This window comes from Echinops telfairi, unplaced genomic scaffold (genome assembly GCF_000313985.2).
Source record: "Echinops telfairi isolate 266 unplaced genomic scaffold, ASM31398v2 ScPeMD7_60;HRSCAF=208, whole genome shotgun sequence".
NCBI lineage: Eukaryota > Metazoa > Chordata > Mammalia > Afrosoricida > Tenrecidae > Echinops > Echinops telfairi.
Window position 1 is genome coordinate 39,872,886 of NW_022103958.1, and position 23,846 is coordinate 39,896,731.

The following is a 23,846-nucleotide window of genomic DNA, read 5'->3' on the forward strand; positions in this document are numbered from 1 at the left end:
GAAGAGCCACTATCTCCTACCCTAGCTGTCACTAATGTCCTGTGGGGAGGCCGACCGGCACAGAGCCAGGTGTCTCAGACCCTCTCAGCCCTGGGACCAGATAGCCTGCACCGTGGGAAGGATGGGCCCCAGAAATTCTTAAGTGCTGGGCCTGGCAGAGCCAGGCTGGTCCAGGAGGCTCTGACCTCACATGCCACAGCAGCAGCCAAGCCCTGAGGCCTTGACTGGGAGGCAGAGGGACCGTGTGGTGAGGACCCTGGCACTGACCCTGCCAGTGAGATGGTCCCAGACTCTACCTGAGTCCGGAGGCCCTCCCCCTCATCCCTGGGAGACATCAAAGCCACACATCTGCCTGTGAATTGTTATTAACTCCATCTTATAGATAAGAAAACAGAGGCTCAGGGAAGCTCTCTTCCTTGTCCACGGTCTCCTGATTGCCAGTATCGGAGCTGGCTCCAGGCTTGGGAAATGCTCTGTTCTCTCCGGAGAAAACAGTATTAAATGAAAACAAAATCTGAACATACCTGTCAGGAAAACAGAGCCCACGCCGAGGAGCTCGGCAGAGAAGTGTTAATACGGGAAGCTATAGGTAAATGTGCTTAACATCCCCTCAGACAATGACTGATCACTTATGCCCGTAGGCCGGGGGACACAGGGGTCTGAGTGCCAGGACAGGGGGTCCCACTTTTGCCCGGCTGCTGTGCATGGCCTGGAAACTGCCTCATCTGCTGTGATGGAGGGGACAGGCCCAAACGCCAACCCAGATGCTCTTGGACTCCGCCAGCCTGCAGGTCGAGTGCCCGTGTTCTGCCCAGTGGGGTTCACAGTGTGCAGGCAGACAGGATACAGCTGGGGGCTCCAGCCTGACTCAGGTACCCTTGTCCCCCCTGGCTGGACAGGCTCTCACAGGCGACTGGTCTTCCCTGCAGCTGGCTCAGCAAAGAGCCCAGTGGAACTTGGTGAAGGACTCACATGAGACATCAGTAGGGGAGCTGCCCAAGCCAGGTACTGCCCAGCAGCTCCTGGGGCAGTGTACCCAGGACCCCTAAGCCCCATGGACATGGGTGTTCGCTTAACGCCCAACCTGCACTGCATCCTTGGATGTGTTGTGGGTGGTAATGAATGCATACGTGTGATCATGATGCTGATGGGAGAACCCGGAAGCCACATGGGTGGGCACTTGGAGGCAACCCCGAGGGAGCAACAGCGGACACCACTGGCTGGGGGACAAAGAGAAGGGCGGGTATAAGGAGAGTCCAGAGCCACCTGTAAGAGAGGGGCTGCCAGGGGGGACTGAGGATTACAGGTGAGCAGCGCCTCAGGGGTGAAGCGGCCACTGCCCACACTGCAGACAGACAGGGAGGAGCACCCTGGCTCCTCCCTTTAGTTTTCCAACCCTGGAAACTCCCAGGGTTTTCCAAGAGGAAACAGGTTGCAAGGGAATCAGGAGTTGCAGGTCCCCAACACAGATTGGGTGGGAGAAAGAGGACGTTTTGGAAAAGCACAGGGGGCAGTACCACTGTGCCCGGCAGGGTCACCGTGAGTCAGAGCCGGCGCGGTGGCAGGGAGTGTGGGCTGATTTTTGATACAAGACAGAGCCGGGTGGGCGCAGGGTGGAGAACGCATCTTCCTGGCCCTCTTGTGAGAAGGTCTCTGATGAGGGAAGGGACAGCAATACATCCTAGTGCGGGGGGGCGGACAGTCCGTCCACTCATGGTCAGGGGTGTCACACTGCCGAGGGGGGCTGGAATCAGACTCGTCTATTCCCCAGGTCCTTTGCAGCCCATGCATGGCTCCGGTGCCCAAAGAGAGAGCCACTGCCACCCTGAGGACGTCTCTGTGTGTACCACCGGGGAAGATGTCTGTTTCCCGGGTGCGCACTGTGGGGTGGGGCTACCCTGCTGCACTGCGGCCAGGAGAGCCACTGCACACCTAGTTCTGTCCTTACCGCGCCTGCCTCCTCACCAGGGCCCTGGGGACACTGCTCCGGGCTCCCCTCTCTCACCTCCCTGAACTTTTAACCTATCAACACTGACAGAAGATTCCACAGGAACAGGGCTTGGCCAAGGGTCGGGCACAGAGTGAATGCTAGATAAATAAGGGCTGGCTCTGAGGCTTGGTGACGTAGTGGAAGGAATTGAAACTGAAAAGGCATGAAAGTGAACGAGTTCACAGAAATGAAAGGGAACAGTCCACCCACCCTGGTGGGCCTACTAGTTCTACTTCCTATTCAAGTTGCACAGAGACTGATTTCTTTCACTGGATGATTTCCGGGGGATAAATTCCCTGGTGTAGGATTACCGGGCCAAGGGGTCGGAACACATTACATGGATGTATCTTAATAATTGTTGCCACATTGTTTCTGACCATCTAGGTTTTGCTCAGTACTACTGGTTGGGTTCGTTTATTTGTTTGACTTATAGGGGAGCTTTTTTCTTTCTTCTTCCTGACGGATTTATGGGTGCAGCATCATTTACATCCCTTTGAAGACGAGTAAGGATGCTTGAAAGCACTTAGTGTTTTGCTGGGTTTAAGATTTTTAAACACTGTGGTGAGGTGTACATTGCCCACGCTTTACTGTGTATACAATCCAATAGTGTTAAGAGCAGCCACCACGTTATTTATTTCCAGAAATTTCTCACGCCCCCAAAAGAAATCCTGAACACGCCATTCCTTCCTTCCCTCAACCCTGAGTTCTCAGCTACTTTGTGTCTATGAATTTGCCAGTTCTAGACTAGATCATGGAGCTAGAATGGTACAGTATTTACCTTTGTGTCTGGCTCTTTTTCAATGAGCATTTCCAAGATGCAACCAGGCTGTGGCATGTGATAGAACTCGGTTCCTTTTTGTGCTTGAATCATATCCCATTGCATGAGTACACTATCTTCTGTCCATTCATTTGTTTGTTGTTGTTGTTGTTGTTGTTTTTCCCCCGTGTCCATTCATTTGTTAATGGACATTTGGGTTGTTTCCATCTTTGGGCTATTGTGAATAATGCTGCTATAAACACAAGCATACAAAGATCTGTTTGAGTCTGTCTGGAGGGGTGGAAGTGTAGTCATATGGGAATTCTCCACTAACACCTGGGGGAACTGCCAAACTACTTGCCAAGGCAGCCGTCCTGTGCACATCCCCACCAGCAGTCTGTGCGGAAGGGTCCTTTTCTTCCACTCCTGCCAACACTTGATGGACTGCACTGTCTTTGTTGTTAGGTTGTGAAGTTTCTTATATGTTCTGGGATTTAAGCTCCAATATATCATTTTCAAATACAAGGAGAGCTTCAAAAAGTTTTGGGGAAATTCCGTTATCTTGCAATTCCATTTCTCTGCGAAATTCTCTGAAGCCCCCTTGTGCTTCCTCCCATTCGGTGGGATTTACAGCATTTACAGCACTTGCTCCATGTGGACGCGTGCCAGTGGTTATTTTCTTTCCAGACCGATCTTTCTGGGATCATATCTGATCATGGAGATTTGCTCTCATGTTTTCTTCTAGAGGGTTTCCTGTTTGGACTTTTAAAACCAGGTCTTTAGTCCATTTTGGGGTAATTATTTGTATATGTTTAAAAGCTCAAATGTATTTATTTTTTACATGTGGGTGTCCAGCTCTGTCAAGCACCATTGTAGAACAAGTTGTTCCTTCCCCATCGAATGGTCTTGGCAACGTTGTCCAAGAAATCAGTGGATCCTCTGTGATGGGGTTCCCCAAAGGTCTGGGAAAATGGAATGCAAAGAAAATGGAACTTTTCCGTGAACTTTTTGAAGCCCTCTCCTGTATGCGGTTTGTTTCCGGGATTACGATCGTATTCCATCGATCCTCCTGCATCTCCTGCCAGCACATCCCTGTCGAGTCCATAGCTCTGCGGGTAAGTTTTGAAATTGGTAAATAGGGGTCCTCCAACTTTGAACTTTTAAAAACACGTCTTGGTTATTCGTGGCTCCTTGAAATTTCATGTGAACTTTAGTATCTCCTTTGGCAGGAAACCGGTGACGTTTCGTTAGGAGCTGCGTGGAACCTATACATTGTATTGGGTAGGTATTATTTCTGGTGAAGCCATCTGGTCCGAGACTTTTCTTTGTTGGGAGGTTTTGATGAGCACTGCCACGTCCTAATTGACGTTGTCACGTCGACTGCTCGCAGGGCAGTTCAGATTGTGAACATTTGCTTGAGTCAGGCTCGTAGTTTTGTGTCTATGAATGTGTCTGTGTCATCTAGATTATCCAACCTGGGGTCCCGCTTTGTAGAACTTCTTATGATGCTTATGTCTGTAAGCGGATAGAGGTGTCTCTGCCTCCATTTCTAAGTTCAGTACTTTGTGTTTTTTCTTAGTCGGTCTAGCTGAAGGATGGTCACTTTTGTTCATCGTTTCAAAGAACTAACTGTTGGCTTTGGTTTTGTTGGCTTCTTTCTTTAAAAAAGATCATTTGACTGGGGGCTCTTACAGCTCTTATAACATTCCACACATCCATTGTATCGGGCATATCTGTACAGATGTTGCCAGCATCATTTCCAAAGCATTGTCTGCTTGAGCCCTTGGTATCAGCATCTCTTGTCCCCTCCCCCAACCTCCCACTCCGTTTCTTTAGTCTTTCCTGTGGCTCTCGCCACTCTAATTTGTATTATTCCTTCCCTCTGCTAATTTGGAGTGTAGTTTGCTCTTCCTTTTCTAGTTCTTCAAGGTGTGAAATTAGGCTATTGGCCTGAGATATTTCTTATTGTATTCAGGCAGTCATTTCCAGCACCGCATTTCCCTCTTAGCACGATTTTCACCGCATGCAAGTTCAGGTGTGGTGGGTTTTCCTGTTTGTCTCAAGGTAGTTTCCAATTCCCTTTTGAATTCTTCTTGATTTCTACCCCACTAATTGCTTAGGGGCATCTAAATCTTTATATACTTTTGAACTTTCCAATTTTATGTTATTAATTTCTGTTGTTTTTAGCTGCCATCCGGTCAGTTCCAACTGATAGCACCCCAATGGACAAAAGCACACAATCCTGCCGGCCCTGCCCCATCCTCACGGTGGTCGCTACGTTTGACCCATCGTTGCAGCCACTCTGCGGAGGGTCCTTGTCTTTCGTTGACCTTTATGGACCAGGCATGATGTTCTTTTTCAGATTGGTCTCGCCTTGTAACATGTCCAGAGTAGGCGAGACGCTTTAATTGCCAGTTTCACTTTCTTGTGGTCAGACAAGATGTCTGGACAATGTCTTGTGTGCATCTGAGTATTTACAACCTCATTTGCTAAGGCTGTTGCATAGGGGGCTCTGTATATGTTTATCACTCCTAATAGATTTATAGCGAGGATCCAAGAATATGTTTCTCTCTCTTTGGTCTGGCTGTTGTATCCATTGTTGAGAGGGATGTCTGGAAGTCTCCAACTACTGTCTATTTGCCCCTTCAATTCTACCAATATTTGTTTCACATATTTTGAGACTGTTGTTAACTATGTACATATTCATAGTTGCTTTATTTTCTTCGTATACCTATTCTTTTATCAATACAGAATGTCCTTCTTTATCTCTTATAATATTGATTAACTTCCCCCAATAATATAGCTACCTCTTCTGTCAATATTTGCATGAACTATCTTTTTCTTTACTGTGTTTCCAGCCACTTTGGTTCTATTTTATTGAAAATGTGTCTCTGAAGACAGAATATAAGAAAATGTTTTTATTCAATCCGTTGATCTCTCTTTCAGATGGAGGTAAGTCCATTTAAAGTATTTATTGCTGAGCAGCTGACACCAAGGGCTCAAGTAGAAAGAAAATATTTTGGAAATGTTGATGGCAACATACGTGCAAATGTGCTTAATACAATTGAATGATGGATTGTTATGAGATTTGTAAAAGCTCCCCAATAAAATTATTTTTTTTAAAACCAACAAAAAAACCAACTCAAGGGCATCGAGTTGATTCTGACTCTCAGCAATCCTTAAAAAAAGAAAAGAAAAAAAAAAGAACCCACTGTTATCTAAAACAAACAAACAACAAAACACCCAAAACAATAACGTATTTGTTGGTAAGGATTTACTTTGGCCATCTGTTTTCTATCTGTCATATGTTTTATGCTTTTTAAGGGCCCCATGATTGTCCTACTATTGCTATTATGATATTTTAGAATTTATTTTCTTTAAGTGCACACTGCTCATTCCTTCCTTTCTCTATAAAGTTATATTCTTAGTAGTTACCTGGGAGATTGAATATCTTAAACTTCTAACAATCTAGTTTGCGTAATCAACATCGCCGCTTCAACGGTATGCCAGCACTCTGCTCCTGGCCCTCTGCAGGGCTTTCCCGTTCGCCTGCTATCACGGCAAAGTCGCCTGTACAGTGTTCCACTAACGGCATCCTGACAGTTTTATGCATTTGCCTTTTAGATCAGATAGTATAGAAGAGGAATTGGAAATAAAAATATGATACTGGCATTTATATGACCTATGTAGTTACATTTAACACTGCTATGTACATCATCATGTGGCTTTTGAGTTACGGTCTAGTGTCCTTTCCCGTGACCCCAAAGGACTCAGCTTAGGGTGTCTTTGTGTGACAGGTCTATCCGTAACAGACTCGCTCCGCTATTGCTGGGTACGGGATTTTCAGATGACTGCTCCCTCCTGCCCTCCACCTTTGAGGATGTTCAATATGTCATCCCACTGCCTTTAGGCCACCATTGTTTCTGATGAGAACTGTTCATCGGATTAAGGATCTTTTGTATCTTTCCATTCTCTGCAGACCCTGGTGCCCTTGACAATGTGACTAATGTGCGCCTGTCTGGGTCTCGGAGGTAGAGCTGCTTCGCTCTCCACACGGCTCCCATCAGATCCGGTTAACGTGGTCCATTACTTCATCAGTATCTTTTCCTGCTTCTTCTCTCCCTTCTCCTCAGAAGTCCACGCTGTGTGTGTTAATGTGCATGGTGATATTCCCCAGTTCTCTTACACTGTTCGCTTTTCTTCATGTTTTCACCTTCTGCTCCTTAGGCTGGATACTCTCTATTGCCTTATCCTCAAGTTTGCTGCACCCCCCCCACACACCCAATTTCAATTGTTTAACTCCTCTAGTAATTGTGTGTGTGTGTGTGTGTGTGTGTGTGTGTGTGTGTGTGTCCATTTCAGTTATTGCACTTTTTTCATGCTTAGAATTTCTATTTGGTTACTTTTCTTTTTTGGTAGTTGCTCTTTCTTGATACATTTGCTCAAACATTGCTTTGGTCTTCTTTTCTATAATTTTGTTTCGCCCACTGAGTGTATTTAAGGTATTAATTTAGTGCCTTTTGCGGGCAATTTCAATGTTTAGGCTTTCTCAAGATGGCTTCTGTCAAATTAATTATTTTTCTTATGAATGATTTTTTTATTTTTATGAATGGGCTATACTTCTTGGAATGGGCTAACTTACATGGAATACTTTTTTTCCTGTTGTTGTTGCTAAGGACTTGATATTTGAGTACTACGATGTGGTGATCCAATTACTCCTTTAGGAACTGGAATTGTGGAATTGGCACTCGCTGAGTTTTGCCTGCTGAGGGCAAGCGTGGTTGGGTTGCTTAGTGACTCTAGACTGTGTGTGGCAGTCTGTGTTCTTGTGAGTGATGGCTGAAGTCTGCGCTTTGTTGTCTCTCTGGATAGCTAGTGCCTTGACAGAGATTAGCTTAAATGTCTAGATCATAAAAAGAAAAGGAAAGGAAATGAAAGGAAAAAGATATTTTGGCTCTTAAATCTTCCAATAGCTGCTATGAGGGAAGCCAGTACCACGCTGGTCCAAATGAAATGATGACCAGTGCTGGTCTCAAAAGGAACTGCCAGACTCACCAAAACACCCCCCAACACACACACCCCACCCCACCCCACACACACCTTAACCCCCTGTACCTCTCTCCAAGCTTTTAGGGCAAGGTCCTTTCTGCCCTCCTTTGTCCTAACCAGGGCCTTCGTCCTTGGGGCCACAGCAGGGCGGAACGGGGAAGGGAAGCCAGCCCACGGATGCTGCTTTCTGACTGCACTTCAGTAGCCTTTCCCTTCAAGTTCTCCTTCAAGGGCTCCCCTGGTTGCTATAAATGTCTGATCAGGTCCCAGAGGGCTGACATAGGTGATGTTGATTCCCACCCCCCTCTCCGCTTCATTCTTGCTCTGGTGGAGAGATTGTTCCCTGAAGCTTCCATAGACCACTTTCCGTAGAGTCCCTCTGAAGCAGTGGCTCTCAACCACTTTCCGTAGAGTCCCTCTGAAGCAGTGGCTCTCAACCTTTCTCATGCCGCGACCCTTCACACAGTTCCTCATGTGGTGGTGACCCCCCAGCCAGAACATTATTTTTGTTGCTACTTCATAACTGTAATTTTGCTACTGTTATGAATCATAACCTAAATATCTGATATGCAGGATGTATTTTCATGTTTACAAATTGAACAGAATTAAAGCATAGTGATTAATCACAAAACAATATGTAGTTATATATTGTGAAATAGTTATGTGTTTTCTGATGGTCTTAGGCAACCCCGGTGAAAGGGTCATTTGACCCCAAAGGGGTCGAGATTCACAGGCTGAGAACCGCTGCTCTAAATGTTTGCTTTAAAAACTTGTTCGGGTGTCAATTATTTACATCCTTTACCCATTTATCACGGTTTTTATGTAAAAAAAAACCCCAATATTAGATGATCCGTTTTCTATGTCCTTAGAGAGTTGGGAGCCCACAGTCTTGGAAACCCACAGGGCCAGATCTATCCTGTCCTATAGGGTCACCATGAGTCGGCATCAACTCGGCAGCGAGTGTGTTTGTTTTACAATTGTGCCAAGTGCTTAAGGACACTTGATTTGAATAAACTTAAAATCATAGCGATAAGCTTTTTCATTATAGTTCTTGTTATATACTATGTGAATATGGATTTTCCTCTAGTTCTGCCTGTTTAGTCTAATATTTGTTACCACACACAAGTTGAAGATAGATTTACGGTCAGATCTGTTCATATTTTCTATGTAATTTTTTTCTGTCATCAGTCTTAAAAACGTAACCAGTTACTACTCACTTATATAATATTCAACGCTATGATTTGGCTCTTTACTTTTAAGTAGTCCAGTGTTGTTGGGGGGGGGGGAGAATATTCTACGGACTGTTAATGTAGAACAAAAATGTAAAAATAATCTTAACTTCAACCAGGTAACGGAAAGCTGACCGGAAGCAAATTCAATCCGCATCTGTACCAAAAACTCCCCACGGGCCTCCCTGCACCACTGGGTCTTATTCACAGTCTCCAGGGTTTGGGGGAGCGGGAACGTTTGTAGGAAACATTCCTCATACTTTGTGACTATCGAACACGACTTCCTGTTATTCACGGTATATTTTTTGGGTCACACTGCCAGTGGCACGTTTTGGGAAATGTTGCTTTATCCAACTTTAAGTAAAAACCCAAACCAATGTGTGAGCCCCTCCGTGGGCATTTGGTCTGCGTGTTCCCTGCTGTGCACCCATCTCCAGAAGGAGCCCCATGGGCGCAGGGGCAACATACTGGACGGAAGGCCAGCAGTGTGAGCTCATCCACTGCCAATGGGAGAAGGGCGAGGCTGTCTCCTCTCCTTTAGATTTACAGCCTCAGAAACCCTAGGGAGCAGCTCTACTCTGTCCTAGACGGTCACTATGAGCCAGTGTCATTTGCAGTCAGTGGGTTTGGGGATGGCGGGGGGTGGAATCTATCCACTTCAGAGAGCACACTCAAGGTGTCAGTTACATACTCTCCTGTCAACTTGAGGGAGGGGTGGAGTCTAGCCTGTCAATCAGGTCATAGCCAATGAAGCCTCTGTGTGGGCATGGCCTTCTCCTGTGGATCCTGGGATCTCCTGTCTTCCTCCCTGGAGGCGGGACACACACTCTCTCTCTGTGAGACCTTCCTGTTGACAAGACACATGGAATTATGCTGATAAAGCCAGAGCCATGGAGCTGGAGGAGCAACATGGAGACCCACACCAGCGCTGAGATACTTCTACCGCCATTGGAGCTACAAGACATTCCACCCATTGGCCCATGATCTTCCTGCACTCGGCTGGTATGTTTTCTTAATATACAGCTACTCTTTGATCTAAAGCTCTTTCTTATACACATATGGGTGTCTATGAATTTGTTTCTCTAGTCAACCCAAACTAACACACTCAATAAATAATAAATATTAGTTGAAGGGACAAACAAGCGCACATACAAATCAACAATACTACCGACAGAAACAAACCAGGTCTAGCAAAACAAACAAACAAACAGACAAAGAAACCGATCATCTCTAAGATATAAGGAGGGCCAGGGATTTTGTTTGGTTCACAGCTCTAGCCTTAAGAGCGAATGTTAGGACACTGATTGAAGTTTGAAGGGGCTTAAAAAAAAGGGATGAAAAGATAAGGACTTTGCCCAGGAACTTGTTGAAGTGCTCTCCTACTTGTTGAATTAGTGAGGCAGTAAGTCACTTGCCCAACTCCGATCTTGACTTCCAATCCCTAATACCTTCCTTGCTGGGAAGGGGACAGGTACACCTGGGTTACTGTCTAGGATCTGGGGCAGCTCTGAAGACAGATCCAGGTGTCAGAAACAGGGCTCCGAGGCTCAGAGCCCTGAAACGCCTCGTGGACAGTCCAAGCCCCTCATGAAGTTCACAGGTGGCCGGCCACATCAGTGCCAGAAGCCCAGTTAGATCCAGCATGACCACGGCAGGCACCTTGCTGTGGGAGGTGGAGGACCAGCGTGGGAACGAGTAGCCTTCTTTGGCACAGCCCTGGTTAGCCAAGTGAGACTCCAAATACATCCTGGAGTTGGGCCCAAGCCTGCCAGGGGTTCAGTACTGAGAGTGGGCAGAAGACATTGAAATCCCTAGTCCTTTCAAGGGAGGGTCTCTTAGGATCTCCACTGGCTCTTCACTTAGAGGACCACATGGGTCATGTTCACAGATGCCCTGCCACAAATTGGCCATCCTTACCTTTCACCCATCACTCAGTTGGTCCAGCAGAAAATTTCCAAGAGCAGCCTTGGCTACCTTGGGACCTCGGTTAGTACAGCTCCCCTGCAGGTCTGTGGCTTAGGGTGCATAGGGAGACCAGTAGCTGTCAGACATTCTGTTCCTAAAGCTGGGGTGACGCTCACCCTTACCCCCGCTATGGCCAGCATCTAGAGCAGAAAAGTACGATGAGTTTTCAAGAAAGAGACCCCAAAGCCTGACCCAGGAGCATTGGTGACGTTTTCCAAATATTACCTCTGGGTAATATTTCTTGTTCCCCAAGTGCCCCAGCGTAGCCCCAGAGAGCCCCGTGTCACCGCAAGTACAAGCCCTGCCAACAGTTTAGGGGAGGTGGATCCCCTAAGCCAGTCCCCGGGCTTGAGGTTTCTTAGAAGCTTCCACGGCAAAGAAGAGAGGAAACAGTGAGCTTTATAAAGAACCATGTTTATTTTCATGTACAGCATCAAATACCATAAATAGAGCTACATATTGTTGGCTGTGTGCAAAATACAAGGGTTCCGTGTGGCACTGTAAATGACAACCAGAGGTCACACACATGCGCTGCTATGAGCTGGGGGAGGCTAGCTAAAGAGGAGGCTGAGGGGGGCGGGATGGACAGTCTTTGGTGGACATTCTAGCGAGGAAGGGAGACTCTGTAAGAGAAGACAGGAGCAGTGACTTCTGACTGGCTGGGGGCTGCAGCCACGCAGCCCGGAGGCAAGCAGGCGGGGCGCTGCAGCCAGACCGAGGGGCGCATGCAGAGCAGACAGCAGCCGCAGCCTGGGTCCCTCGGCTCCGCCCACAACAGCTCCACTGCACAGGGAGGTCCCGAAAGCATGCTTTGAACTGAGCTCTGGGCGTGCTGAAATCGGCCACCCCAGGCCTGGCACTGGACTGCCTCATCTCACAGACTACTCGCCTGGCCTGGGACGGGGACTGCTCTAGGGGAAGCTTCGCAGGCCACGGGGGCTTTAGAAATGGAGGGAGATTAAAAAGGCCAGCCTCTGGGAGAGAGGGATTTGCTGGAATCATGGTGAGCACGACTTCAAAAGACAGAGCTGGGAGCAGGCTTTGGACAAAGCCTCAGAACAGCTTCCCCACCCCCCACCCTGCTCCCTTTTCTACGTCTCTCCCCAGGGAATGCCCTGTGGGGGACATCAGTGAGCTAGTGTTAGAACCAACTTAGGGAGGTTAACAGGGCAAGGCTGCTAACGCGGAAGTTTCTAGACTGGAGTGGGTGACTGTCTCACAACTCCGCAGCGGGAAACTTTCCCACCCAGAAGGCACATGGGGAGCATGCGGGCAGCCCGAGAACCCAAGAAGGACGGCCATGCACTTGGGGTGCGGACCACGACGGCGGAGGCTGGCTCAGAGGGAGATGGAATCAGAAACGGCTTTCCAGCAGACCCCAGCCCTGTGGCGAAGTGGCCAGGCCACCGAAGGGCTCCGTTAGTAGGCGAGACACTCACAGCGCAATCAGTACCACGGTGGCGGGCGGGGAGGGGTTAACGCAACACTCGGGAAACTGGCAAGAAAACTAGTCACCTCAGAGCAGAAGGGCATCAGCCAAAAAGTGGGTGCAGCACGGGCAGGCTGAAATGGACTGACGGCCACAGTGTGAGGTTGGAAAGAGAGAGAAAGACAGAAGAGAGAACTTAGGCTGGGAGGAAAAAGAGAAACAGCTGACGTGAGAAGGCATAGGCGTTGAAAATACAAAGTAAACATTTTTCGTTTGCATTCAAAGGACATATCCCCAGCCGGTTTCTGCTCGCTCAGGACACATGAACCTTCCTGGTAGGGACAGCTACATTGTGTAAGAGGGACCCCTCCCCGTAGCGTGTGTAAGCTAACGGCCCACTCTCCTCCACTTGGAAGCTGCGAGCCCCGCGATATTCTCTCTGCCCACTTTTCCTCTGGGTCTCATCTCCATCCTTGAATATGGCATGGAGGCATAGAGAGGCCCCCACCCCCACCCCCAGGCCTCTACTTGGGACTGATCTTCGTGCTTTGGTGCTTCCCACCAGGAAGGTTCAAGGGCTCTGAGCACACAAACATCTCCGGCCTCAGGCAGGAGCATCCCGCCTTACCACAGCAAGGCAAACCCGGCTCCTCTTGGACAGAAATGACGTTCCGAGAGATTTCTAGCTCTGCTGGCTTCAAGCACATCCTACCCACAAAGCGCCTCCCCCAATCAATCCCCAGCTGTCAGGCCCCGTGAGCAGTGCTTATATGGACATCACAGTCTCAAGGGAGTACGTACATTCGGACACGCAAGGAGACCGGGGCTCCCCCTGTCCCCACCCTCAGTCAGTGAACATAGAAAACTCAGGCAAAACACAGCGGAAGTCACCAGACGGACAGAGAAGCATTCCGACGAGGCCAGAGGTGCCACAAGCCAGTCTGTTTTCTCCCCCAAGGACTTTGGCCAATGTAGGAAGATGCCCCCTTTCTTCCTCCCACTCCCTAGAAACTCCTGTTCTGAACAATCTCCAGAGGGGTGACTCCAGTGCCCACCAGCGGGGGTCTCCTGGCTGTCAGGGGAGCATGGCTTGCCCCAGCCGCACGGGGCCATATTGGGCTCAGCCACTGCCTCGTCTGTGGGCCCTGGGGCCTTCTTTACCAGCCTTGCAGCCTTCCAGTGTAGACCCATGGCTGGCTGCAGTGAGGCAGAGTGCAGAGACTCAGGGTCAAGAATGCCAAAGGCCCAACAGCCAGCTTTTGCCCTGGACCTCTTTCAGGCATCTCACTCCGTAAACGGCTCTGACTCCCTGTACGTTAAGCTGCAGTGAACTTGCCTGTCCCAGGCACGGTGAAAAATTCGGGGAAAATGCTCCTGGCAGCCTTGTGCATAGCTGAGCAGCCAAGGTGGCTGTGGGGGTGCTTGCAGGGCAGGCCAGACATCCCAGCCACACCCTGAAGTGCTGACAGCCACCCTCAGTCCCAAAGGATGCCGTGGGCGGAAGCAGCCCTCCTGCTCAGTCCGATTGCTTTGAACCCTGAGTGGCTTTGGCTCAGCCTGCAGACAGGGTTGGGGAGCCGACACGGAGGTCCGGGGGCTAAAGAGCCACCCGCAGTGTTCCCTCCAATTTCAGCATCATCTCGGATTGCGGGGGCTCCAGGTGGCTACATGCTCCTGGCTATGCAGCTCGTTAGCGGGAAGGGAAAATGGCCTTCTGGCTCCCTCCCGCCTTGTGGCTCGGTGGCATTTGGCTGTGACTTGGTATTCAACAAGGGCCCTTTCAGCTACTTGTGGACATCCCAACAAGGGTGGACTGGTAACAATGCTGGTCACACGATGACACTTTATATGCAGCAGAAGTTGCCCCTCGTTGAAAATGACATCTGGGTACAGGCATTTAAAGGCACTTGTCAGACCCCAAACGTGAGCTTGGCACGCAGTGACCGTCCGGACTCATGGCCACACCAAAGGTATTCAGACCAGCTATGAAACTCAAACTCGTGTTCAGAAAACTTGACACGCATCATAAAAAAAAGCTTTTTCTTGGCTAATTAAATGTTAAAAATTGAAATGTAAACCCAGACGTATGGCTCGTTTTGGTATAAAAAAAGAAGTACAAAGCTACAGAACACATCCTTCATCTTCCTGCCCGCCTGGGCCCCAGCCCTGTGAGCATACGCGTACCCAGGCAAGGACGGGTGGAGACGACAAGGTGAATCTCTTTGGCTTGGAGCTGTCTACCACGGCTGGCTCGTGATGACCACCTTGCCCCGGGACAGTTAAGGCCTTGGGGCGGGCACGGAGGTCAGTGGAGCTTGACAGGGAAGCACCTGAGCAGACAGTTGCGGATGCTCTCGAGGGAGGCCCCGGCCTCCTGGTACATGGAGGCCATGACCTCTGACAAGGCCCAGAGGAGGGGCAGGCCCAGGCTCAGGAGCTCGTATGTGTAGCAGTAGTCGTGCGCATGGTCCCTGACATGGACGCCGGCGTGGCGCAGGAGCCCCTGCATCCAATCAAGGAGGTTCCAGGGAATGTCAAGCAGGTCCCTGGGCACCCTGAGAAGCTGGCTTAGCACACTCCTAAAGAAGGAAGTGGTGATACCTGGGGGGCTGCCTTCGGGGGTGCTGATGGCTACAGCTGCGCAAGGACTTTCCGTGGGAATTTCTCGAGGAGGGACTTCCTGATCGCTCCACGGCTCCTCCTCCTGGGAACGAGATCAGAATGCACGCATTTCAGTCCACGCTGGTCACACAGGGCCCCTGCCACTGGAGCTGAGAGGGCCAATCACGACTGACCATGGTTATGACCTGGATTATGCCGCCAGGCCCCACGGGTTGTCTCAGCCTCCCATTCACTGCAGCTGGGGCTGCCAAATCGAGTCACCACTCTCCGGGTGGGCAAACTGAGTCTTCAAACTAGGCCTGCCAGTTGACCTAGCAATCCCCCTCTCATGATAAATCCTAAGTCTATTCGTTGGAAGACAGGGAGAGCTATGAATACAGCGATATTTGCTGCAAGAAATACTTATAGCGCAAACCAAACAATTAAACAACATGAAAGTCTAACAATACAATCTTAAAAACTCACCGTTATCAAGTCGATTCTGACCCGGAACGACCCCAAAGGACAAGGTAGACCTGCCTCCGTGGATTTCTGAGGCTATAAACCTTTACAGGAGAACAAACCCTCATCTTTCTCCCATGGAGCAGCTGGTGGTTTCGAACTGCTGACCTTGCTGTTAGCAGCCCAACGTATAACTCAATACGACACCAAGGCTCCTTCTATCACAATACAGGAGTACTTAAATAAATGTTCAAGCATCCATAAAATAGTCATTTTGAGGCATTAAAAATTATGTTCCAATAGGATTTTTAATGTCTTTGGAAGCTCCTCTTTATAGGCTGTTGGGTGGGTGGGTGGGGTTGAGTTGTAAGATGGTAGACTTAGGAAGATTCACACGTAGGTTAAAATCTGGGGACAAATTTGGAGTGGGGAGCTACCATATATTAATTACGTATTTCTCAAGTCGAGCCATTATGGGTGAGTTACTTTTCCTTCTTTATACGCTTTGATTTTCTTTCCCAAGTCTCCTCTTTGAGTCTATATTGCTGTGTGATTAGAAAATGTTTTAGGTTGTGGGTGGTGGGAGATCCAGGCAGCAGAAAGCGGTATCTGCTAAGAAGGGCTAGAGTGGGGGGGGGGGGCACTATCATAAAGTCATCCATAAACTCAGGGGCCTGGTCACTTTGCTGACACCTGAAAGCCTGGGGAAGAGACTTGGAGCCCTGTAGCAGACATCCCTGTGGTCAGGTGGGTCCCAGCCACAGAGGTGCCGCATAGCGCTCACGTGGCCGAGGAGACGGTTCTAGACCCGGCACCTGGGAAAGCTCTTGTCTGGGGGGGTGGCACCTGGAACCAGGCAGCATCCGGGCTCTACCGCACAGCCAAGGGACTGCCCACAGCAGGAACTAAGGATCTTCTTTATCTGCGTCTCGGTGGTCCCTCCAGGGCCTAAACCACTGGCCCCAACGTTTTAAGGGACCTCGAGAACCTTCCTTTCCCTGATTCCCCAGCACAGGTGAGACAACAACCTACCTCTCTTTGTTGCTTCAACTCAGCCCGTCTCTTGCGCTGTTTGTTACTGGTCTTACAGTGAATGAAATGAGGCTTGCAGTAAAACTTGTCTGTAAAGAGAGAGAGAGACACACATGCCAAGGCTTTTCCTCCTGCAACCCAGAGGCACTGCAGACACAAGGGGTAATCCGGCCTCTGGCTCCCCAAAGGCTAACAATATGCTTGGGACGTGGTTTCTGCCAACAACTACCTTCAAGAGGTGGCCCTGAGGGGAGGCAGCAGGGCCCGGGCGACTGCTGGGGCCGGGGCAGAAATGCCCACAAAATCCTCCGGCCACACTTCTTCACAAGGCAGCCAAGTGCACAGGCCTGAGCAGCGCCACCGCCCCTTTCTGGGAAGGCTAAGCTCAGATAGCAGGGGTGATGGTTACACCACCACCAGACCACCACTAGCAGGCGCTCTGCCTGTGGTGCCACAGGAATGAGCACATCAATCCTCATCACTGCCTTACTCAGACGATGGACATTCTCAACATCCTGTTTTACAGCTGAGGACACTCTGGGGCCAAGTGATTAAGCAACTCAGCAAGGTTCTACTCCATGGCTAACAGTGAAGGGGGGCAGCCTGGCTTTGAACCCAGGCAGTTTAGTTTGCAGGGACATGGTTGTACCCACAAGGTGGCACTGCCTCTCATGATAGAAAGGGGCTTCGAGGAGTTTGTGGGAAAAGGGTATTAAAAGATCGTTGAAATTGTCCACGCGTTTTCAGAAGCTACCTTGTACGACAAGGTACCAATATCAAGTGCCATCACCCATGGTCAATGAACACCCCCATCTCCAGCTGCCTGGGGTCTCCTATTAGAGGGGAGGAGTTTGTACTCTGGCTGATTTTAGAGCACATACTTTATAAATAATACAAATAGTAATATGCCACCACTTACTAATTAAACTCTTAGGGAGCCCTAGTGGCATGTTGGGCTGCCTACCACAAGGTCAGCAGTTCAAAACCACCAGCCATTCCCTGGGAGGAAGCAGGGGCTTTCTACTCTCATGAATATGCACAGCCGCGGAAGCCCACAGGGGCAGTCCTACCCTGACCGACAGGGTGGCCATAAGTTGGAATCAACTTCATGGCACTTTGGTGCCATGAACTCTTGGTGCTTTGGCAATGCAGTGAGAGAAACACTGGGCCACCAGCAGCTGTGTTGACAGTTTAAAGTCACTAGCCATGGGGGAAAGAGGAGGCAGTCTGCTTTGGTAAAGTCTGGCAGCGTGGGATACCCTGTGGAGCAGCTACTTTGCGTAGAGGCTTGCTATCCGTTGGCATTGACTTGACAGCAGTGGGTTGGCTGGGCTGTATTCAATGCTCATGGCATGCCTGCCGCGGGGCTGAGCCCACCCTTTAGGCTACCAGGTTAGGTTTTCTCAGCCACGCAGGGGCAGTGAGAAGGGGCGAGGCCATGGGAGAAAAGGTAGGGAAAGCAGCCAGCACATAGTAGGCGCCTCCAATGGCCTGGCCTGCCACGGGCCTGAGACTTCTCCCAAGGCCTCTCCACTTCTCGAGACAGCTTCTGGGCCAAGCCCACGTCTGAGGTGAGCGCCACCCTGGGCCCGGGGGCTACCTTCTTCACAGTCGAAGGCGTAGGCGGCCAGACGCAGGGTGGTGGTGCAGACGCTGCAGCGGAAGCACTCGCGGTGGAAGAAGTGGCCCTCGGCGCTCAGCCGCTCCATCACGTACACACGCCGCTTACAGAAGTAACAGGTGTCGCTGCCTCCGAGGCTCGGGGGGCACACCTTGCGTGCACAATCCTGGTGGGCACGGGCAGAGAAGGGTAGGGTGTTAAGGATTAGCCCCTCGTGGTCAACATCGTGGGCCGTCGAGATTCCAAGCTGTACTGGGAGGACCCTGTGGACTTCAAGTGTGGGCTAGGAGGATACGGAGGCCCCCTGCCAGGGCTGAACCTCCAGACAGACAGGCAGCTGGCAGGCAGGGGGCCAGGCTTTCTCCAAGGCTGGCTCTCTGGTTTGGTCCAGTGACATCAACCCTAAACTGTCTCTGGGGACCGGTCCCAGCAGAGTAAACCCCTGAAATGGGCCCTGTGAGGATGCTGTCACAGCCACGTGACCAGCTGGGCAAGGGAAACTAGTGGCATCAAGACTGTTCATGAGGACAACAGAGCCAGAAGAGCTTAGGCCCACAGCTCACTGGTGCAGTCAGCCGACCCGTCAAATTTCCCAGTGCAAGTGGGGAGGCAGGGTGGGGGCTCAGGTGGCTGCTGATCTGGGGTGGGGCCCACAGGAAACCCAAAAAACCATGGACCCAAATAGCCGGTGATGGCAGCAAGCGACCTTGCTTGGAGCGGAGGGGAATTCAGAGAAGAGAGAGGATTTTCCACTGTCTATCTTAGAGGACAGGCTGGGAAGAGAGAGGGGAGTGAGAGGAGACTGAGGGTGGTTGGAGGGAGGAGGAAAAACAGAGAGCCACATTTATAGAGGACTGAACGGGACACTGTTGCTGACCTCATTTGTTGAGATGGGCTGTGTATCTAAAAAAACCAATCCGAATTAATCCCTCCAGTTTCCTGACCCCTCAGACCTCAATAATGGTCTAGGTGTCTTTTTTTAAAAAAGGAGGAAAAATCAAACTGAAATGTACTTGGAATCTTGAGCAACAAGTTCGTTCAAACATATTGGGGGAAGAGACCCTCTCGGTTTTGAAGACATGGCAGGCCTCATCTGGGCCCCGGTGAGTCTGTCTCTGGAGGAGCCCCGGGATCCACTGCCTGAGAAAGGGCCCCTCGGCTCTAACGCCAGGGCCCTGAGCAGGTTCCTCTTAAGGAAACTGGACCCCCCTCCAGCCTCTGTTCTCCTCCAGCCCATTCCCAGGGCTCGCTGGGAAAGGGGAGCCCCTGAGGATGGGCATCTACCCCGCTGGCCACACATCCTCTCCGGGAGTGCCCTAGGGTGGTGTCCTGGAGTGGGGGTGGGGCGGAAGCTGGAGGGCGCGTGTGCTTACCAGGTCGGGAGAGATGGCCTGGGTCTTAGGTCTGTGATCATTCAAGTACAGATTGACCAGGACTTCAGCCGCAGCCCCTATGCCGCTGGACACTCGCCCTACCGTCAGCTAACCGAGAGCAGAGCAGAGAGACAGAGACAGACACAGGGGGAGGCTAGTTAGCACCCAGAAGGGAGGCACAGAGGGGTGGCTACGGGACAGGGGGCCACACCCATGTGCCAGCAGTGTCGGAAGTCCCAGAGGGCCGCAGCAGCCAGGAGTAGGAGACAGGATTCACAGGCAGAGAAACAGCGGGCATGGAACCCTGAAGGGGGCTGGGAGACAGACCCCAAGAGCTCCTGGGGGGCCTCGTTTACAGGTGGGGGTCAGTGAATTCCCAGAGAGAGGAATTCCCAGAGAGAGGAAAGGATCTGGCCAAGATCACTTAGCAAATAAATGTCGAATTCAGTATGGTTCAGAGCCTGGCTCCAGAGCCCAGCCAGGCGCCTGCCCGCCCCTCTCAGTTAGCTGCTCAGGGCGCTAATTACCAAGAATGCTTGCACATGGCGTAGCCACGGTCCCCCTGCACTCTGAGGGGCACTGAGACATCACCCAGAGGAGAGAAAGAAACAAGGAAGCAGCAGCTCACAGACAAGTTAAATTCGCAGTTGGCCCTCCTGCAAAGGGATTCCCTGGGAGAGCACGAATGGTCAATGCTGATCTCGGTTCATAAACCGCAAGGTTGGAGGTTCCGGGACGCCCAGAAGTACACCAAAGAATGGCCTGGTGGGGTGTTTCTGTGTATGGGTCTACTCCATCACACGCTGCCAGGAACTAGAAGACACCCAATGGCAGCTGGTCCTTCCAGAGGCCTGGTCTCCCGAGAGGGCAGTGCAAACCTGGGGAGGGTTTGAACACGGTTCTATCCCACACGAACGCTGCGATGTGGCCCACAGGCTCTACTTTCTGAGTGCAGGTTCCTGAGAGATGGTAGTAAGGCCAGAGTCGGGGCATGTGTGCACATGCCTGCCACTTTGCAGGCACTGGGGAGCGAAGTTGACTGCCCCTTCCTCTTCTCTCCTGCACCCAGCATGCCTTGCCTGCTCTCCAGCTTCTGTGTTCTTGGGAGTCTATCCTGGGTCCCTCCAGCCAGGGCCTTAGACTACAGACCACAGACTGCCCTCCATACGAGACCAGCGCCTGGAATGGGAGGGAGTGGCCTGGCCACACTGGGCAGGTGAAGGGAGGAAGGGGTGCTGAGCAGGTGCCTGAGGCAGGTGTGGGGCCAGGCTGGCTCAGTGGTCCAGGGGGCACAGACTAGTGGGCAGTGGCTGCTAACCGCCTATGCTCTGAAGGTATGGTGATGCCCAACTTCAAAAGCCTGGGTTCCCATGTATCTGTCAAGGGCTAAGTGATGCCCAGATAAAGTGTGGCCCAACCCTACCTACACCGCTCACAGGGCTTCCCCCTTCCTCTGACAGCCCAGCCAGGCACTGCTGCCATCTCCTCTTGGTGGTGGGGCAACCCACACGGGATGAGCTTCTGTCAATACCTCCCCAGATCCAACAACCCCTTCCTTGTTCCCACCCTACAGACTAGCTTCTGGGAGATGCAGCCAGAGAGAGCAGGCCTCTGGGCCAAGGCTGACAGTGCTCCATGCAACACAGCATGGTAACGTCAAGGAGGCAACGCAGCACCCTCAAGCTAATCCCATACCACTCTTGGGAAGGCACAGCTGGGCCACCCTAGAGCCGAGAACAGAAAGCCTTTGATGGGCAGTGGCAGCCAGTCCAAGGAGCATCAAGACGAATGACAGCAGGCTCCCAGCCTCTGGACTCCAGGCCAACTCATCTGAGTCCTGCCAAGCACAGGCACTACAGCGGGGCGAGCAGGAAAGGGGACCCCCAAGCAGACTGGTGGGAGTGGTAATATCAAGAGATAGTACACTGCCTCCTCAAGGAAGCCCAACACGAAGACCCACCGCTTAGAACAAGCTACTCCAGGCTGTGTGCGGGGTTCAGGGAAAACGTGGCTGCTGGACAGAGACAGAGGGCACCTCATCAGACTTCTGGGTAGCAGCTGCGGGGCGCGCCCTCCCATGCCTGCCTCCCAGCCTGGGAGCGACAGCATCACGAGTGTGTGGGAGCTCACACAGCCGCCATAGAAGCCATGCCTAGAAGTGGGACAGCTGTTTCCAAGAAACAGCTGTGGACAACAGGCCACTGTCTGCCTGATGTTCTGCGCTGGCCCCTTGGGTAGGACCTGGAGAATACAGAGCCCTTGGTGGGCTTGTATGAAAATGAGAGAGACAGATGAGCCCATGGTTACCCCAGGCCCTGGGGAACTGCCAGTCAGCTTCTCCCCACCGGCCCTGCCCCTTGGGTGGCGATCTCCATTAGGCCAGGATGTCATCTGTCCCCGAGGTGCTCTCCCAGGAAGGCACAGAGGTGTGACGATACCCATGCACAATGATCACCTCCCCGAGTTAGCAGAGATGGAGACTGTACTCTTCAGGGCTTTAAACACACGTGCCTAATGAGACCTTATTAACCACTTAGCTAATAACTGCTCTGCACTACCCGACTTCAGAGCAGTCCTAACTTAGACAGCAATTATCGAAGCATTGCAGAGGGCCGTGGGGCTGCTGGGGGGCGGGGGGGGGGGGGGGGGGGGGGGGAGGGTGTCGCCCAAACACGTCTGTGCAATTTCCCCCTGCTTGGTTGTTCTGCTAGCACAGGGCTCAGGCTGGGCCACCTGGCCCTTTACTTCATCCGCCCCTTCATTTGGGGCCAACAGGCCCCCATCTCCTGTTACAGCCACACTGCCAGCCTGAAACAGTGGCTTTACTAAGGGATATGAAACGGACCCACCACTAGGAGGACCAGCATTGGGTCTTCCCCATGCTCTCCCCAACCTGCCGGGCACCACCCAGACAGACTCACCACGGACAATGCCGGCTGGCAGACTGGGACTTGAGAGGGCACAAAGAGACAAGGTGCGGGAGAACTGGTCTCAAAGGATGATGGGGGTCTTTGAAGCCCATCCCACATGCCAGTAGGAAGGCCAACATTGCCCTGGGGATCAGGGGCTCTCTCTTCTCTGTAATCTGACTGGGGTGGGGGGCTCAGGCGCTTCCCTGGAGTGAGGACACCTTCAGCTGCGCTTCTGTGAGCTCTGTGCTCCCCAAACTGGTGAAATTAGGTTTTTAATGAGTGTCTATTATAAAATAGATATGACCTGAAGCTTACCATTTTAACCATTAAATACCATTAATTATCTCCACAATTTGGGTAACCATCAAAATTCCCAGATTCATCAATCCCAACAGAAACCCAGTGCCGCTCTGCCCGCCCGTCCTCATCCAGACCACGTAGTATCTACTCATGCCCACACATTCGCCCATCCGCGGAGCCACACAACGTCGGCCCTCTTATGACTTATTTCACTTAGCATGTGCTTAAGGATCTTTAATTATACATGGTAAAATGGTAAGCTTCTGGTTATATCTATTCTATAGATATTTTATAGTTGTAGAATACAAGTGGGTACCCCCCCAAACCCGGATTTTTTTTCAAAGCTATGTATTTAATTTTTCTTGTTACAAAACAAACGTATCATCTTCAGAGTACTCTCCATCACATTAAATACATTTGTCAAATCTGTGATTCCATTCTTAGAAACATTTTTCAAACTCATCTGTCTGGATGGCTGACAGCACCTCCCTCATTTTATCCTTCACCTTTTCTATACCATCAAATTACTCTCCTTTCATGTCCCTCTTCATTCGTGGAAACAAAAAGAAGTTTCACAGAGCGAGGTCAGGTGAGTAAGGTGTGGGGGGCAAGAGAGGCATGCTATGTCTTGCCAAAACTGGCGCACTGAGATGTCTGTGTGAGCAGGTGCATTGTCATGGTGGCAAAAGCAGTCCTCCGTCTGCCACAAATCAGGCTTCTTTTGGTTGCACGATGTTATGCAATCTTTCCAGAGCCTCTTAATAAAAAGCTTAACAGTCGGATTTGGTGGAACGAACTCCAAATGCACAATTCCCCTCACACCAAAAAAGCAAATGAGCATCGTCTTGATCTTTAGTTCACTTCACAGGCTTTTTTTTGGGTGAGGTGGCAATGGTGTCTTCCACTGGTTTGACTGATGTTAGCTTCAGGGTCATATGAAGGGCACCATGTCTTATCACCAGTAATGACCTTGGAAAAAAGTCTGGGTCACTTTGCAGCTGTTCTTTCAAAGCACAGCACGTTTCTCAGCTCTTCAATGGTCCATCGTCAGTCTTTGAGAACAAGTGCATGGATTTTGTTGCACAGAGAGAGGTCAGGTGAGTAAGGTGTGTGCGACAAGAGAGGC

General features: G+C 50.8%; 1 protein-coding gene across 2 annotated transcripts in view; it reads right to left on the reverse strand.

The window, feature by feature from the left end:
• The window catches only part of MICAL2 (microtubule associated monooxygenase, calponin and LIM domain containing 2), a 235,169-nt gene that overhangs the window by 65,239 nt on the left and 146,084 nt on the right, over positions 1-23,846 (reverse strand). Inside the window, exons 22-27 of one of the 2 annotated variants that reach the window (XM_004711613.2) lie at positions 19,509-19,616; positions 18,115-18,301; positions 16,515-16,603; positions 15,021-15,123; positions 12,506-12,563; positions 11,389-11,613 (exon numbers count right to left, since the gene is read on the reverse strand). In XM_004711613.2, the coding sequence (XP_004711670.1) occupies positions 12,523-12,563; positions 15,021-15,123; positions 16,515-16,603; positions 18,115-18,301; positions 19,509-19,616 (528 nt within the window). In that variant the 3' untranslated portion in view covers positions 11,389-11,613; positions 12,506-12,522. Of the gene's footprint in view, positions 1-11,388; positions 11,614-12,505; positions 12,564-15,020; positions 15,124-16,514; positions 16,604-18,114; positions 18,302-19,508; positions 19,617-23,846 lie in introns of those variants that run through there. The other variant, XM_045290948.1, reaches the window with a different exon arrangement.